We start from the raw sequence: 18,377 nt of genomic DNA, 5'->3' as shown, positions 1-18,377 counted from the left end.
AAACTTCCATGAATCAAAGAACGAACGTCACATTGTGCAAGTTTAGCTTCAGCTGCTGAAGTTCTTCAGGTAAAGACTCGGTTCACACTGCAGGCCTTAATCTGATCTTTTCTTCACGGTCTGAACAACACAAGTCTGATTTATTTATTTTCAAATGCAACCCAGGTCACTTTGAAAGACCTGCATGAGGGCAGAAACATTGGATTTGGGTCACTTTATGCTGCTGTGGGTTAAATCATGGCCGAGTCGTCCTTCCAGTTTCCATATTAAAGATTCGCAGCGCAGCAGAGCAGCTCTTTGTCCGGTCTTTGGGTGGCTGGTTACTTTAAACTGGCCTTAGGTGTAAACTTGTGTTTCTTTGTGGTGCATTAGGGTAAACTGGTGTCCATCAGATTCAGGTTATGGCTTTGAATAGGACATTCAGTAACACTCTGCTCTAATTTAACATAGGCTGTCTCACAGAATCACACATATAAATGTCAGCTGTCTCTAAGTCTAATGATCTCCACTGTCTTTACTGAGCAAAGGACATGCTTTCACTGTGTCGTCTTTTATGTCGTCCTTCACATACCAAACAGCTACACAGTGTCTCTTCTGCAGAAGTGGGACTTTTTTTCTCGTCACCAACCTTGCAGTTCTTTCCTTTGCAGATCTCAAGCGATTGTCTTATTCTTCCTGACTTATTCATTATTGTTGCTCTGGGTCTTTTGTCCACACATCCTTAAAAAGGTTTAACTCCATGCATCTAAAATTAAGGCCTTGAAATTCCTCAAATTCATTAAAAACACATTAATCACAGGTCTTCCTTAAATTTTATTATTGAAGCATTATTTAATCTCGTATTTTTTTTCTCATGGGGATTTTATGTGAAGTAAAAGTTTGAATTGTCTGCAGACGCCTCCGTGGCGTTCTGTGATTGAGGCTGCCAGTGACGGTAGACCTGATTGTTTTTGAAGCATAAGGTGCTGTTTGATATCCTAGACACGGCAGTGGGAGTATTTACCGGCTGCTTCTCCTGTTGTTTATGGGGGAAAACGGTGGAGAGTAACAAAGTCTCAAATCGTCTCTCTTATTTTGGGTAGCACTTTTGCTCACAGTTGTTCCTCCACACCCACACACAGCCTTGTTCCTAAGATACAATCATTTTTGTAGAACATCTTTTTAGTTGCTAGCCAGAGATCTGAGGGAGTTCACACCTTTCCCACAATAGCCTCCTCATGTGTTTAGCAGATTTTCTTCTCAGCAGCACATGCTCTGTCGCAAAAGTTGAAAATGGAACCAGGGTGGCATCATTGCCTGCTGCTTATGGACCCGTTGCAACATAAAATGTTCTCTTGCATTCTTCATGTCTGCTTCCCTGCACTTCCCTCCTACTGACAGACTAGCGAGGCCAGGAGCCCCCTGCATGTCATTGTTTACATCCGGAAATTTTGTGCATGCGCACAACGCTAGCGGGCGAAAAGACGATTCTTTTACATGCCGTCCAGAAGAACAACTCCGCTAACTAAATGAAGTCTGGAGGTGTTGGTATTATTAATTTATTGACACAGCCAATGAGGAAATAACGCAGAAAACCCATTAAAGATCAACTCAAAACCTCTTTTTTCCCGCTCTCTGTCGGCTACGCTACACATACTCGTTGCCATAACAACCGACAACAACGCCACTATGTATCAGGATTCAACACCAAAATTCAAGCAATCATTTCCCACATAAATAACAGAACATTCAGTTCATTACAGTTTTGTTTTTAGACTTGATTATTTTTTTGTGATTATTAACTATAGTGAAATACGAAAATATGGTCGATTAGCTACCTGCTAGCTTACCGCTAGCTTACCGCTAACACTGCAGTGGTTACCGCTGCTGCTAGCTAAGCTAACACTGCAGGGGTAGATTAGCTACCGCTGCTGCTAGCTAAGCTAACGCTGCAGGGGTAGATTAGCTACCGCTGTTGCTAGCTAAGCTAACGCTGCAGTGGTTGTTGGTTAGCTAATTTCAACACCTTCTCCACTGATAATCTATCAGAGTTGGTGTTTGTTTATTTTATAACTGAACCAAAACCCACCGAATTCCACATCTTATCGAGGTTGTCATAGTCAAGCTGGTGTAACTGAACCACTTCCCTTATTTTTTTCTTTTTAATTAAAACATCTTCCTGACATTCCTATCCAGCTGTAGTAAAGCACTTAATTCCTTAGGTTTTTAAAAAATATATATATCAGACGTACATTGTTCCTAGAGTTTCACTTTTATTTTTCAGATCATATTATTTCTAACACACTTAAATTTTTAGGTTCAGTCTCTTACAAAGTTTTCGTTTCCCACTTGAAATATTGTTTTGAATAAACACAAATCAAGGTTTTTCTTTCTTTCTTTCTTTTTATCAGTCTTGGAGGGTCAGCTAAGATGCCCTGGGGTCAGCACCAGCTCCACCTTTGTCGAAGGTGGTTTCAGTCATGAAAGGGCTTTCAGCTCACAAGAGGGGATTGGTCCTTTGGTGGTTGCTAGGCAACTGTATCAGCATTATTCTGGCAAGTCAAGAGGAGCTGGTGGGGAAGCAACATGCAAGGGTATCTTATAGTCTGTAAGGAATGCTGAGTGGGATCTGTCAACAGCTTCTCTGTAGATCTTGAACTGGAATTTCAGAAAAGTCTTTGCTGGAATTTTGAATTGTTTCTGGGAATAAAATGGAAGCTAAAAGCTCAGATAATGTCTTTGATGTGGTGATGGAGGAGGAGACAATTTCCCTTTCTAACCTGTGAATAGGGCACAGCTGGTGATTTTACAACATCAAAAGAGGTTTTAGGTTCAGCAAGCTGTTTATTCAGCAGATGTTTGGCCATTCACTCCCACTGAATCATCAGTTTCATTAATATAATGCAGTATTTAAAAAGCAAATGGGGAGGTCACCTCTGCTTTTTATTTTATCCTCATTTAGCGATATGAAGCTATTTTATTAATGCTTTCACAAATTCCTTTGTTTAGCAAATTCTGCAAATATTGTTAAATATTTCTTCACTGACGTGATTTGCCATAAATTGTCCACTTTTGGTTCATGGCAAATGTAATAATCGGGGATCAGTTCAGCTGTAATAATAAACTTCACCATTTCCACAGATTTTTATTGAAAAGTAGCTTCTGCAAATGTTTTTTCCATTTTACTAAATAACAAAATTGGAGTAACTGAGACTAAAAACCACAGTTGTCTCAATCATTAACATTAGTTCTGCTAATACTAAACACCAAGATGCTGTGAAGCAGAAGGTGATGCTAAGTGCAGAATTCAACCGCGTTGATGCCGACCTGCGTCAGCGACGCAACACCGTCTACAACATGGCACATCGCCCTCAGCTTGGTCAGATCACTGATCGCACACCTTCCTGTGTGGTTGAATTCAGGAAGCAGTTGTTTAGATCAGACTTTTCACACACAGTTTCAGTTTCATAGGTGTTGAGTTTTATTAACTCTGAAGCCTAATCATTCAGCATGTCAGGAGATTTTAAACGGTTTTAGATGCATCGTGGGTAGAGAATAAGCATCATTAGCTTCTCAAGAAACTATAATTTAGGGGAAGCAAAGTTAGCAAAAAGGCTAAAGGAACAATGCCCTGTGCTGTTAGCGGACGTTTTCCAGTAACAACCATCAGTCATGGACTTAAAGTGACATTAATTTTCCTCTTAAAAGTTGTCAGCAGTTTTGATGAAAGGAATTTGCTCCTCATTATTTGTTCTCTGGAAATCAGATTAAGACATTTTATCATAAATTATGAAGTCTCTTCCTGGAATATATGCTGCTGTGTTTGGACTGGTCTGGAGGGTCATTTGAGAAAATATACGTTATACAACCCACACAGCCAAGTCTTGGGTCCATTACTAAGCACCGTAATTATGCCATCATTTTCTGCGATGCCTTTTAATACGTGTTCACATCCAGCTCAGATGGACAACAAAGTCTTTGAGTCTTTAATGTGTCCATTATCAGTATTAGCTGACTGTAGAAATGGTGAAGAGCTTTTATCTCCCGCAGCATGGAGGTTAAGAGCAAAAGTTTTTCTTATACATGCAACAAAAGCCAGTTTGGGCTTTAATAAAGTCAGTTTTAAATAAAGTCTGAGAGGTTAGAGTCCTTGTCAAACGGCGTTTTGACTAAAGTCCAAAAGGTTGGAGTCCCAGTTGACGGACTAAAGTTCTACAGCTTTTTATTTCTCTTTCTCACATGCTGTTTTTATTTTAATTATGTAAAGCACTTTGAAATGCCTTGCTGCTGAAATGTGCTACACAAATAAAATTTGATTGATTGATTGATTTAACCAGAGATGGTGGGTTATTTATTTTGGTAAAAAGCTGTTTTAATCCTAAAGCTAACAGCCGTTTCTCTCTTTCCTGAGGCGAAAACTCTGTCAGACATTTTCCTTATCGCTGGAAGTAAAGTTCAATAACTGCCCTTGTTTTTCCTCTCAAGGCCACTGCCCCGTGGCGTCGCCATCAATTTTTGGCTGCCCCTTTGTGTGCATGAGTGCACTCATGATAGCGCATGCCTTTTAGCCTCCCCTTTAGTTACGGGGCAGCTTATTGAGTCAGCATTGATCTCTGCTGGTGTAACTATTGCTTGTACCTGTTTAAATCCAGAAGGCAGCGTTTATGCCTCTCGACGGTGCAGTTGTGATAACAGGGCCAAGGAATTCTCTGTATCATTATTTTCTAAATAAACTCTGTATGCAGCAGCTAAGTAAACAGTTGAAGCAACTGAAATGCTATTTTTGGATCAGAGAAATAAAGAAACGATGTTCTTTGTAATAAAGTGGAGCTTTAATCTGTTTAATCACAGAAACATGTCGGCACAAGGCCAGAAAAAAGAGCAGATGATGAAAGAATTGGTTGGATAAAGACAAAGAAATAAATATATACTATACAGAAATGTATGCAGATCTTAGCAGTCAAGCAGAAATTAAGTCGCTGTTCACGTTGAGGTTCACTGCAGTAAAAATATTTATTGAATTAATTCAGCTTAGAAAGTGAAATTCATTATAGTGTTATAGTTTTTCCTTATTTAGGATAACTAATACAGAGATGTTGTTTATGTATTATGTGTTATAAACATTGTAATTATGGATTAGGACTCTGTTAGCCTGACATCGGTGCTGATCAGGCCCAGTGATACCGACGTGATTAATGCATGTTTTGGTACTTTGGCAGTGTGGGCTGGTGCTGAGGATCTGGAAAATGAAATCGGCATAAATTCTGTTAGCAGAAAGAAGCAAGATTTATTATAATGCAACAGTAGCTGACAGCTGAAAACCACCTGACTGTGTGATTCTCACCTTTACTTCAAAATTTTGATCTAAGAAAAAGTAAAAACTGTGAGATTAAAGTCGTTTCTGTTACAAATGTGTGGAAAACTAAAAAAAACAAACAAACATAATTTTGAAATTGAGTTGTTGTCGTTAAATGAACAGTTCCGTTAAAATCATGAGAATAAGTTTGTAGACGCGGTCACCACCGTTCTCCTGCCACTTCCTGTCGTCGTCTTCGACTTTGAAATGAAACCACTTTCACTACTTGCTGATGTTTGGAAGAGTCCCTGTTATGTAATTCTTACATAACTAAAGTCCTGGAGGTATTTCTTCTAGGTTGGCAGAGTCCGATTCCTTACTAGGGCATCTTTTCCCAACCATTCACAGCAGTTCTCCGTTCTGTTGCAGGTGTGCACCATGTCGTCTAAAAGTCATCCTCCCCTCATGAAGAAGCACAGCCAGACGGACCTGATCAGCCGCCTGAAGAGCCGGAAGATCCTCGGGGTCGGCGGCGAGGACGATGACGGGGAAGTGCACCGCTCCAAGGTCGGGACGTTCGCACCAAAAGCCAGTTTATTAGGACGACCAACAGCTGCAACTAGAGATTATTCTGATAATCGGTTGAAAAAATAGGCACATTCTGCTGGTTTTTCCTTTAAGTGTTTTCTGTACTGTATTAGAAACACATCTGACTATTTTTGGGTTAACCAATTAAAGAGGCAGTTTTATGTGAAATTTACATTTTTGAGCTTTACAAAAATATCAAAAACAAACTTGATGCCTTTATTCTTCCACGAATGTTTGAGGAAACCTTTAATTTCCATGGCAACCATTATTCAGCTGTGCAAAACGCCTGGTGGGACCGAGCCCCGCCTTAGCGGTCGAAGCTCCTCCCCCACTCAACTCCTTCAGACTAGCCAGCAGCAATTAGCAAACACCTGGTGGAACTGAGCTTCTATCTGCTGGTCTCATTATAGGAGCTACTTCTGAAACTCTGGTAAAAAAAAACGTTAAAGGGTTAATAGAGGACCCAGGTTGTGATGACTTCCTGAAGGCGGAGCTTCAGAAAGAGCAGGAGCTTCTTAAAGAGACAGAGGCCCAAATTCAAGGCATTCAGTTACAAGTTATATTTGATATATTTAATCTCATTTTGATAACAACTCAAGGTAACATATTTGCTGGATTGTGCTGTAAAATGACACTATAAGTCTGGAAATACTGGCTCTTAAAGAATTAGATAGCAAATATTGCCTAAAACCTCTGGGTGAAGCTAAAACTATACCACTTATTTACAAAGGTTTTTAATTTTTTTTTACCTTAAATGCAAAATAAATACAGCTCTGGAAAAAACTAAGAGCCCGCTGCACTAAACCCCATTAAACCTGCTGGTTTTTCCACCAAACACTGATCTTTCAACTCTTCTCCAGTTAAAACATTAGTGTTGTTGTTTCTAAATGAATAAAAATGTCTGCTAGTAGTAAGTAGTTCATAATGTTAATGCTTAATTGCTGCTTTGAGTTTATTGTTTCTATTACTCTTTTTGAGTTGAGTTTTTGAATTACTAAATCACCATCAACCCGATGAATCGTCTCGGCTCCTACAAACGGCTCCGCCATAAACGAAGCCGTTCAGTTAAACTGCCATCAGTCCAGCAGTGCGTAAAGAAAAATGCTGATATTAACCCACAGAGCAGCTCTGGACAGCCGCAGTGGGCTGTTGATTGGCTCGTCTCCGTCGTTCGCCTCTCACGCTTCAGGGAATCTGGATCACGTAAAGCTGCAGCTCCGCTGAGACCGGACCGGCTCCCCCGGGAGGCCCGCTTCGTCTCGCGTGTTGGATTACTTCCTCTTCTCTTCATGTCTGTACTTATGGGCAACGCAAACCAAAACATAATGGCTCCCATGCTGGCTTGTCCAAACAGAGGAGGAACATTTCGATTTCATGCCGCAGCTGCAGGTTGTGGATCGTTTCTCTCCTTCCAAAGGACTCAAATATCGCAGTTTTTATCATTTCTTATTCTGTTAAATGTAAGACGTCATGGCTGCGCGCGGCCGCAGCAGACAGCTCTGCTCTGAAATATTAATCAGGGAAGCGAGCGAAGGGAGCGGAGCAGAAGAGAGCAGGCATACGGTGGCAGCTGATGGCTTGTGATGAGATGTCAGCCCCCTTTCCTCAGCCCCGTTTGTTTTCTCTCTCAATGTTTTAGCGCGCAGCCTAACCCAGACATCTGTCACACAAATCTTTCAGCGAGCGCAGTTATGAAAACATTTAAATAAAATCACTTACAGCAGCATCTCTCCGTTTCTGACAGCCACTGTGATTTGATTGGACTCTTCAGCACCGACTGGGCAAAACAAAACCAGCAGGGTTTACCAGTAAATATGAGTTTTATGTGGAACGCACCGATCCACGTTTTTCAGTTTTGATACCGATATCTGAAGTTGGTCTCAGCCGATACAGCAGAATTGATTTAAAGTGTTGATTTTTTTTTACACACAGTCAAAAATTTACTGAATTACAAACTTATTTGATAACTCTACACCCGTAAAGCAGATTTAAATACACCAATAGCTTCACTAGATGGTAAAACATGTGAAAAAAACTTTAATTTATTTAGTCAGTCCGTTGGGAGCAGAACAGCCAAAAAACTGATAAAAACAGATTAATTACTTTGGTCGAACATGTAAGAATAAACTGCAACAAACCTTTTTGTCAAATGGTTCAGAAAATGAAATTAAATGTAAAATAAATAAAGCGTAGAATTAGACTGAATAGATCTGCCCTCAGGCACTTTGTCACCAATACCTGATCAAGAATTTCTTTCAATATCGGTACCAATACAGATATTAATATTGATTAAAAAAAGTTCTAGTTTCAGTTATAACAAAACATTTTTCTCACGTTATGAGTGAAATAATCTGCCAGTGGAACTTTGTCATCAATATTAAGGACTTATTTACTTAAAACAAGCTGAAAAGTTACTTCTAATTTAGTTTCTTATTTCACGTGTGCTACAATATTTGCTCTAGAAACTAAACCAAACATGGTTAGAATGTGAGTTTTTGCAGTGTATTGTTTTGTCGTTGTGTGGAGAAAAGGCCTGTGGGGTCGAGTCTAAAAGTAAACCTGGCTGAAGTTACAGACTAAAGGAAACGGTTGGATTTAACCTTGTGGGGCCGTAAACAAAGGGGGGAAGTGCTGCCTGCTGACCGTCTCTTCCTGACTTCTTCACTGACATCAGCAGATCCTGTAACAAAGAGCTGAGGGGTTTTGGTTCTGTCGGATCGCCAGGTGCTGCCGTTTGTCCTGTCTTTTGTTACCAATGGCTCCGCTGACCCTAATGATGTGCTGCAGCTACAAACAAACCTGGAGTCGAGCCCTCATCACACTCCGTACCATAAATGTTTTGTGTGCACTCTTCAGCCGCGGCTGTTTGATGGGCACACAGGTGACAGCTGTCCAGCTGCCTAATGTGAAAACACGGCAGTGACTCACTTTCTGCTCTTTGGTACTTTATGTTCACCACAAACGGCTTTCAGATACTTTGGAAATGTTTGTCAGCTCTGCCTGTCGCAATAAATCAATTAACCGCATCGTAAATTAAACTGGGCTCAATAATTAGCATAATTTATCCTTTTTTTCTCTCTTTCTGCCAAACGCTGGATGGTGAAAGTTTTCAGTCTGGTGATTTTTTGACTTCAGAGTCGATTTTCTTTGTTGTTTCTGTTTATTTATTTTGGGTATTTAAAATGACTTCAGTGTTGATGTTGGAATTCAAGGTTTATTGATCTTTTTTAAGCCATCACTATCATATTACTTGAAAATGGTCTCAAAATAACGATATTATTGAGTATCGCAATAACTTCTGGGACAATTTATTGTCCAGTGAAACTCTGCCATGACCTGCTCTGCACATCTAGACGTTACAGCTTTTGACTATATTCTTTGTGAAACAGTTTCAGCTCAGACTTGGAAAACATTTACCAAGTAGATTTGGTAAAAACCTACTTTTATTTGGTAAAAGGTCTACTCCAGTACCGACTAACCAATCAATCATTTAATACATTACCTATTCACCTCCGATCCGGACCAAAATCTCTGGTCCTCCTACCAACCTGTGTTTTATTGCTGTTTAAAAGCTTTAGAGGATGTGAAGCTTTGACTGTTTTTGAATTATTTTTACCCTCTGAGTCTCTGAAACCTTCTTCTCTGGATGTGAACAGGAGCCGTAATTAGGCCTGTTTGCGTCTCTTTCCTGTTTTTCTCTCACACCCCCAGCCGACCCAGAGCCATCAGTTAACTCTCAGGAGTATTCGTCATGGCGGTCATGAATATTTATGTGTTCCTGTCAAAAACAGCCTCTGGAGCAGGAAGCTGATTCACCTGGCCGCATGTTTGCAGCTGGTGCTCAGGGATCCACAAACAGGCGCGTCGGCTGCACAGCCAGGAAGGATGTAATGGTTTCTGACTCAAACTTTTCAGCTCCCTAAATTTTAGGTTTTGGCTCCAAGGGACTCCGTGTTTTAAAAGCTCCCATTCAAAGACGGCAGCAGCCGCGGGCGATCGTTTAGGAATAAACCGAAGGGAATCTGATGCTTTGTTGGATTCTTACTTGTTTGCAAATCTTTGAAAAACAGCTTCTTGTTCATCTAAAGTAATAACTATGTAGTCTCTATCAGGCCGGTCGCAATAAATCAGTTAATAGCATGATGGATTAAAACAAGATCAATAATTTACATTTGATTGATTCATAATTTTTCTCTTTTCTCTCTTTCTACCCAAAAAACTTAAAATGTCTGAGTTGTAGCATTAAATGTTAATTAGAAATTAAAGTTTATTTATCTTTAAGGATGTTTTTGCATTGTTATCATGACATTACCATTGAAAATGGTCTCAAAGCAACAATATTATCGTTTATCGCCATAACTTCAAAAACCTTATGACGGGCTCGGATGTGACGTTGATCCAAATTTAGATTTAAATTGTGACGTTTCTTCAGTGCACTGCAAAAACACAAAGTCTTACCGAGTATTTTGTTGTCGTTTCTAGTGCAGATATTTAAGACAAACTCACTTAAAAGTAGCTTTTTAGCAACAAATATGAGCTGGTTTATATTATTATACTTACAAGTTCCATCTGCAGATTATTTCACCTCCAATAAAACATGTTTCCCATGTTTGTAGATTAATTTATCTGCCAGTGGAACAAAAGATTTTGATTAATATTAAGGAGTTATTTACTTAAAACAAGCTCCTATATCGTCCTGAAAGGTTACTTTTAAGTTATTTCAATTAATCATCTAGAAAAATTTAGTCTCTTTTCTTTGATATGTTTTTAAATTGTTTGTGTATAAAATATAGACATGAATTAAAATGCCATTTTTAGCTAAATCCTCTATTTTTGTTGCTCAGTTTATTTTTCTGTGCACCAGACGCGCTGCTCTGCTGCATGTTGGTACGGTGACGATAAAGATCTTGGACTGTAAAACCCTCCTCCTGATGCCGGAGCTTTTCTTTCATTCACTCTGATGTTTTGCGGTTTTGTTGAACAGAAAGTTACTCTCCAGTTGATGCCGAAGCTCCCAGTAAACACGGCGAGCCAGAAAATGATTCATCACTTCTCTCCCGTTGTGTTCTTTGTGTATTTTTAGTTTCGGTAAAGCCGTCTGACTCCAACGCTGCTCCTCTTCACAGACGAGGCATTTCAGGATGAAGGGATCTAATTGATGTTGGAGACTCAGAAAAACGTTTTTTTTCCTCCTAGAGATTGTAAAAGTTTAAAGAAATAAACGAGTGGTAGGATTTAAGAAGGGCTGTTTGGGTAAAACTTGGCTGAGTTTTATTTTTAATTCTGACTTTTACTTTTTTGGGGGGAAGTTTATTTACCCCTTGCCCTTCTGCGTCTCAGTCTGAAAAGGAAAATCTAAATTTGTCGGTGCATTTCTGAGAACATAATTTCCAGTTACTTGAGGACAGAACTTCTGCTCTTTGCAGATAAAAAACAGAAATAACCTTTCAATGCTGAACATGCGGCTCTGCACACAGAAAACTGAAGTATTTAACAGAGGGAAGCTTAAAGGACATGCTGTTCATCTTAAACAGATTCTGAATTATCCAGTGAACATGTTTTCCTACGGGCTGATCAGAGATGCATCTGTTGGAGACGGTGAAACCAGTTTGAGTTTGTGAAGTTCTGACCTGTGGAAATGGATCTGTAGGTCATTCTGATTTCTCTCTTACAAATATCACAGAACTTCATGAATAATCAGATTTTCAAACTGATTATTCATGTGAATCCCCTAGCAGTGGTTACTCCACTCCTCCTTGTACTTGAGGAAACAGTTTGAATCTGATTTTTCAGGAAATTTCATTTTCTGGCTTCGTCTAAAAGGAAATGCTTGATGACCTTTGACTGAGCTTCCCTTTGAGTTTGGCAGCTTTCTGTTGGAGAGGCTTTATGGAACAAAATTAATGCCGTTTGTCAAATCTTTGTAAGGTTTTTGGCGCCACCACTGCAGCTGTTTGGTTTCTCATTCATGGTCTCTGAAGTTTCAGCTTTAGGAATTGTGTGTTTGTCTGTTTTCACGTTTTGTTACATTACAAACATTAATGTGTTTTACTGTTTGATAGTGTAGAGGATAAAAAGTGGACGGAAAAAGCAGTCATGTTTTTACAAATGTAAATCAGAAAAACTTGTAATTCCACCTGCAAAATCTAACAGAAACCTTTGACTGTTCCTCTTTGCAAACAGATTAAAAGTAATCGGATTGGATTGAATTAACATGCATGATCGATCATCTGTGATGGTCTCAAAGTACAGCTCAAACCTGCATAATTCACAGTAAACGTAAAATATAAAAACATATTTAGTTAAAAAAAAATTATTCAAGACAATATTTTTACAATTTTGATGATGTAATATCAATTGCTTTAGTTATTTCCTGAAACGGTTCAATGATGATTTTAGTAATAAGGTCATTGATTGCACTGAATTTAATTAAAGGGTGTTAGAGTAAGAGGGGGTTAAATGACAATGACTTCTACTTATAAAATACTTCTATTTTCCAGTTATGTGCCAGTTTATCATATAAAATACATTTTGTGCTGCAGTGTTTTGGTTTCTCTTCATCCACAACAGACTTCCTCTGGAAGTTTTATTATTTTTCCAGTTTTAAAGTTTAATTTTCTTTTTTCTTTTGGCGTAGCAACAGCCCTTGATTATTTATTAAGAATGCATTGTTATGACAAACAGGTCATTAAGGAGGTGAGGACTTTCTGAGTCTCCCATTAGCATAATAATCTGTTCTTCGTCTCCCCAAGGCTGATTTAAAGAGCCTCTTTTTAAGAACTGCGCAGCTTTCAGTACGGCTGCAGGGCGGTTTCCATCCCTGCTTGTCGAGGGTTATCGGATGCTAAATATCTGGCGAGATGGCAGGATTGTGACAACATTTCCCCTCTCGTAACTCATTTCCTTTTTTTCTTCCCCTGTTTGCTCACAGATTAGTCAGATGCTCGGAAACGAGTTGAAGTTTGCGGTGCGAGAGCCGATCGGGTTGAGGTGAGACTTGGAGTGCTCTCTGACTTCACAGCAGAGTTTAACTCGTCTTTGTTTCCAGTTGTTTGGAGACAGATTCATTACGGCATGTTTTTCTCTCCCAGGGTTTGGATTCTCATCTCCGCTGTGGGTTTCACACTAATGGCCATAACGGTAAGTGTTTAAAAGGATCCACGGTTAACAACAGACTTTGTTTGAGAAATATTTATTTTAGATGTAAAAACATTTAGTTTTTATACATTTTAGTAAAATTTTGTCACATGAACGTCGCCGTGTTTCACGCTGCAATGCATTCTGGGTAAATGACGTCTAATGGTCCAACTAGGCCAGCACCGTCCAGCCAAAGCAGCGATTAACATTGTTAAGCCTTTTCAAATTGAACTGGAGCGCATTGAAATCGATCAGAACGTAGAAATCAGAAGAGATGATGAAGATGAGGAGGACCAAACAGAGGAAGAGGACAGAGTTGGCCGTAGGAGCTGCTGCTACCTTCATAAATGAAACAAAGAATGACACTTACCTCTGGATGTACTGTGTGAGCCGGTAAGTGCTTCTACAGCTCTGTGTCCGGTCCGATAACAGCTTTTTAGGGTCCGGTCTCCGGGCCCAGTGGCACCGTGCTACTGCCTCAGAGCTCTGTTGGCATTCAGAGAGCTTCCAATGCTCTGCTGGCAGCAAGGTTTAGGCGCTTTGTGGATAAAAACTGTCAGCACGGCATTTATTCTTAGCTTGTTAAAGTAACGATCATCTCCTAGAGCCTTTGTCAGTTTTACTCATACAAATGACTCCAAGTCTTCTGGAGAAAAATGTTGAGAGCACAGATTGGGTCCTTCGGAAGTTGTTTGGCTCCAGCTCGCTCCCACTGCGCTCTTCTTCTTTTTTTTCATGTGGCAAATTATCCAGATTCGTATGGGAAGATATCCGGGTCCAGATGCAGCGTGGCATTATCTAAAATTACACCAAACACAACATGACAAACAACTCGGGTAAAGTTAGCCTTCCAGAATGGACCTGATGATGTCATCAACCCAGCAAGTGACAACATGGCGACCACCATGGGTGAAAAATATAACAAAAGTTATAAATTTTATAAGTAATTATGATTTTTGGTGTATCACAAACTGTAATTTTTTAGTTAATAGGAAAATTACAACATATTTAAGTCAACATGTTAAGCTAATCTTGGATCCCTTTAATGCAGAAGTAATAATTGGCACCATCAATAAAAAATGTGCAGATAATAAAAAAAAAATGGCAGATGCATTTTGCAAAAAATCAGACACAGTTCTCTCCAGATTCATCATCAGTGTATTACGGAGCGTTATCTGCACACACAACTCCCTCTTTGTCAGTCTTGCTATCAAATTCTCAATATCCTCAGTGTTCTGGGCATGAGCGGCGACACTGACTCACGACCCAGAAGACTTTGGGAAGCACAGAATGCCACTGTGTTGATATGACAGGACTGTGTTGAGCCTTTCTTTCCCCTCACAGGCTCTGGTGTTTCCCAACCAACTCTACGAGCTTGTTTTCGAGGAGGAGCTTTCCACAACGAGCATCTCTGTTCGCCTTTATGGAGCAGCGCTGCTCAGTAAGTTTCAAAATGTCCAAACTCACAAGAAACGCATAGAAAGACACCAGATTTCCCATCATGCCTGGTGACTCTGAAGGCTTTCTCATTGTTGGCACTGTGTATCAGAGCTGGGCCGTAACAATTGGAAAAAATTTACTGTACTTTTTACTTTTACTTAAATAACTTTATTACGATGCATCGCTAGTTTTACTGGAGTAAAATTTCTGGATTCTCTACCCGACTGCACTGCAAAAACACAAAATCTCTTTTTTTTTTTTTTTGGTCTAGTTTCTAGTGCAAACATCTTAGTAAACTTGAAATTAGACAAACTAACATACAAGTAACTTTTCAGCAAGAGGTTTGTTTTAAGTAAATCTTTAATATTGATGAAAATTACTAGGTCCATTGGCAGATTAATTAACTTATAACATGTGATAAAAACTTCTTATAAGCAAAATAATCTACCGATGGAACTGGCACTTTTTCATCAATATTAAGGAATTACTGACTTAAAACAAGCTGCTGAAAAGTTACTTGTCTCATTTCAAGTTTACTAAAAGATTTGCACTAGAACCTAGACCAAAAGTACCTGGTAAGATTTAGTTTTTACAGTGTGTAAGTTCACTGAGTGAAAAACAAGCTTGTTTTAAGAAGAAATCAGGTTTTATTAGTTTCATAAGTTTTATATAAAAAAAATTCATTTGGGAAAAAAAATTTTTTCTTTTGCCTGATGGCTTTTTTTATATGAACTGTTTTAATTTTGAGCTTTTAAAATGCCAAAATTTCCACTTAATTTTTACATTTTGGTTCATGTCATGATTTAATTCTTAAAAATTAAATGATTAATTTGATCAGTTAGTCACTACTTGACTTTTCACCACATACTTTTTTACTCTTGAGTAATTTCTTGAACTTTAACTTCTTTTTACTCAAGTGGTATAAAGTAGTGCTACTCTTACTTGAGTACAGTTTTTAGGTTCAGTGCCGCCTCTGCAGGCTTTTAACATTTATTTCTGCCGGTGCTATAAATACTCGTTGCTCAACTGCATGTGGCTTTCTTGCAATAATGTCTTCTAATGCATTCATTAGAACTGGCACACACTCCTCATTCAGACGTGACATAAAGAGCTCTCTTTCTGCTGGAAAAGTCTCTCCTTCGGGCCCCAAGCAGATGCTGCTTTAATCTGATACAGTTCAATTCTCCAGGAAGGGAGACGGCTTCAGGCGTGGAGGAGAGAAATTCTCAGCAAAACTAACAGCCAATGCTCCAGTCGCCTCTTGTTTCAGTCGCTTCAGATGTCAAGTTTAAGTCCGGGGGGAACTTGGTGGGAAATGGCGGGACTGCTGAGGCGCAGACACAAGGAAATGCACTTTGTCTCATTTTTCGCTTTACTCTCAACCAGAGGTGTCAAATTAAGATCATGAATGCTCCTAATGAGCCGGATGTGCCAGAATGTATTGATAAGACCCATTAATAAACTCTTAAAATATCAGAAAATAGCTGCCTGCATTTTAGAAATGCTGTTTGTCATGAAATAAGGCGGAGGAAGCAGAGTAGCTGACTCCTGCTGGAGAGAGTTGGCAAAACTTCAACCCAACGTTTTTCTCAATTTTTGTGAAAAATTAGCAATAAACTTAAGTTATGCTTTAGCATAAAAACATCCTGGGATTTCCACAATCATGGTCTGGAGTCTAGAGGGCCACACAAACAGCTGCAGTGGGCCAGATTTGGCCCCCGAACCTTCAGTTTGACACATGTGATCCAAACTCTAAATGCCCCCTAGTGGTCCGCATGATGTGTTGCATGTAAACAACTGTTTATCAGAATTACAGCGAAAATGGCAAAGAAACGGAACAACTGGGATGTTAAGAATTAATAAATAATAATCATAAATAAATAATAATTAGTAAATGATGCATAAAATAATAATAAAATGAAATGGATAAATATTTATTTGTCGCAACATGAGCTGAAAGTGCGTCGTGTAAGCCTTGCTTACCAAAGTATTGTGGTTAGAAATGGTAATGCCAAGAGCCATTGTTTTTACTTGATAAAAAAAGATTTAATTAAGTACAATAGATAAATAGAAATTGATGGACAGCAGAGCAACTCAAGTTTTCTTTTCTTGTGCTTTTAAATCACAAATAGCCCTAAAATGTTGTTAATGCAGACAACACTTGGTAATGAAGAACAACTTGTTTTTTTATTTCCATGTGTTTGATCATTGGAAAGATTAAAATCTACGCTTTCGTAATCTGTGAATAACTCAAAATGCCCCGAGTCACATTTACCAAACAGCCTGGATGAACAAAGAAAACAATACGCGAGTTAAACATGTTTTAATTTCAGGTTGTATTCATTAAGATGTCGTGTTACTGGGGGGTTTTGTGTCAGGTGGTCCGTGAGTTTTTGCTAAATGTGTGAAACGCTGCTCTAAGCCCAATAAATCGAGGTTTATTTTTTATTCTGATGCTCTGTGCCAGTCGCTGACAGGCGACAGACACTGATTATAAATAAGCCAGGTAATTACGCTGTTTGTGCTTCGCCCTGCTCTCAGACTGTATTTTAGAGATGAGCAGCAATCATTTCGACGGCCCTAATTTGAGACGAGGCCGTCAGTCAGGCGATTAAATGGCTCCATGAAGAAGAGCGCGCAGCGTTTAGAGGCCAGGGAGGGAGAAAAGGATGATTTATCTCACAAAGTTCTCACCTCTTCACAGCATTTTCCAGAATTTCATCACTTTAATCACTTTGTCCTACTTCAAACCCAGCAGGAAACATCCGCTGTAGTCCAACTTTAACATTTCTGGATTAAAAATAAGCGATGAACCGGCGAGAATCTTAACTCGTTTAAAAATCTCTGACCTCACAATTCCAGTTTTCGCTCATTTAATTTTCTCTTTCAGAAGTAAAATGGAACATTTTTCTGCTGCCATTCGATATTTAAAGCTGCACAATATCTTCATCACTGTATCAGATGCATTCATTAGAACTGGCAGCATCTGGAAGGATATTATATTTAATTGCAAGTCAGTAAAATATCTGCATTTCCATGGATTTCAATTCTCTCTCTCCATACGTGTTACCAGTGGTTGAAATGCTAACAAATGACAAATGAACTAATTAATTATCATTATTGGTTGTAATATTTTCAGATAGATGTAAATTAAAATGGACGTCGTTATAGCTAGCACTCCGAGAGCTACAAGAGCGATTATTTCTTTGTCTGTTTTGTAAAGCGCATGTGTCAACCCCGAGGCCCGGGGGCCAAATCTGGCCCGCCGTAGCTTTTTATGTGGTCCTCTGGACTCCAAATTACATCAATAATTCTCTCCAGTTTTTCACAAATCAGAAGGATAAATTAAATATTCAGGTTTAAAAATTATTATAATTTTTAAACATTGAGGAAATTTTGGCATTTCCCCAATCCCCAAAACAAAACAAAACAACGTTGCATTCAAATCATCCAGATGCTTGTTTATGAGTGAGGAAAAAGCTGTGAGGTTAAATTTACCCATATCAACAATCAGAGCAATACCTTTAAATGAAAAACAGGAAGTGATGCAGGATGTGGTCGCTTACAGAAACGGTGTAGATTATGATTTCCAATAAATATTGTTTTTACCTCTTCGCTTCATTTCCTGACTAAAACTTGAACAGCCAGTAACGTCTCCCAAACTGAAGACTGTTTTTACATCATGACAGTTACATTTACTCAGTTTACTTAAGTGACTTTAAAAATAAAAAGACTTTTATGAGTATTTTTACTGCACTGCACTTTGTACTTGAGTTTTTATTATGACATTTTTTTGGATTCTTCAACTTCACTGAATGAAAACCGAACATGTTTTAACCGAACATCCATGAGACGCAGTCGCACACCTGCAGCTTTTAATTTCATAAACTGATTTGAAAAAAACAAAACGATTTTACCTAATTGTTTTTATTTATAT

General features: G+C 38.9%; 1 protein-coding gene across 1 annotated transcript in view; it reads left to right on the top strand.

Moving 5' to 3' along the window:
* LOC106939406 (tumor protein p53-inducible protein 11) overlaps positions 1-18,377 on the top strand; it is a 55,414-nt gene that overhangs the window by 29,181 nt on the left and 7,856 nt on the right. The window contains exons 2-5 of the mRNA XM_015021796.1: positions 5,705-5,842; positions 12,795-12,853; positions 12,955-13,003; positions 14,345-14,441. Coding sequence (XP_014877282.1) covers positions 5,714-5,842; positions 12,795-12,853; positions 12,955-13,003; positions 14,345-14,441 — 334 coding nt within the window. The 5' untranslated portion in view covers positions 5,705-5,713. The remainder of the gene's footprint in view (positions 1-5,704; positions 5,843-12,794; positions 12,854-12,954; positions 13,004-14,344; positions 14,442-18,377) is intronic.

The sequence above is a fragment of the Poecilia latipinna genome, unplaced genomic scaffold (genome assembly GCF_001443285.1).
Source record: "Poecilia latipinna isolate Pla-1442-1.1 unplaced genomic scaffold, P_latipinna-1.0 Scaffold2861, whole genome shotgun sequence".
NCBI classification, from domain to species: Eukaryota; Metazoa; Chordata; class Actinopteri; order Cyprinodontiformes; family Poeciliidae; genus Poecilia; species Poecilia latipinna.
This window is presented reverse-complemented; position numbering and strand designations above follow the sequence as displayed.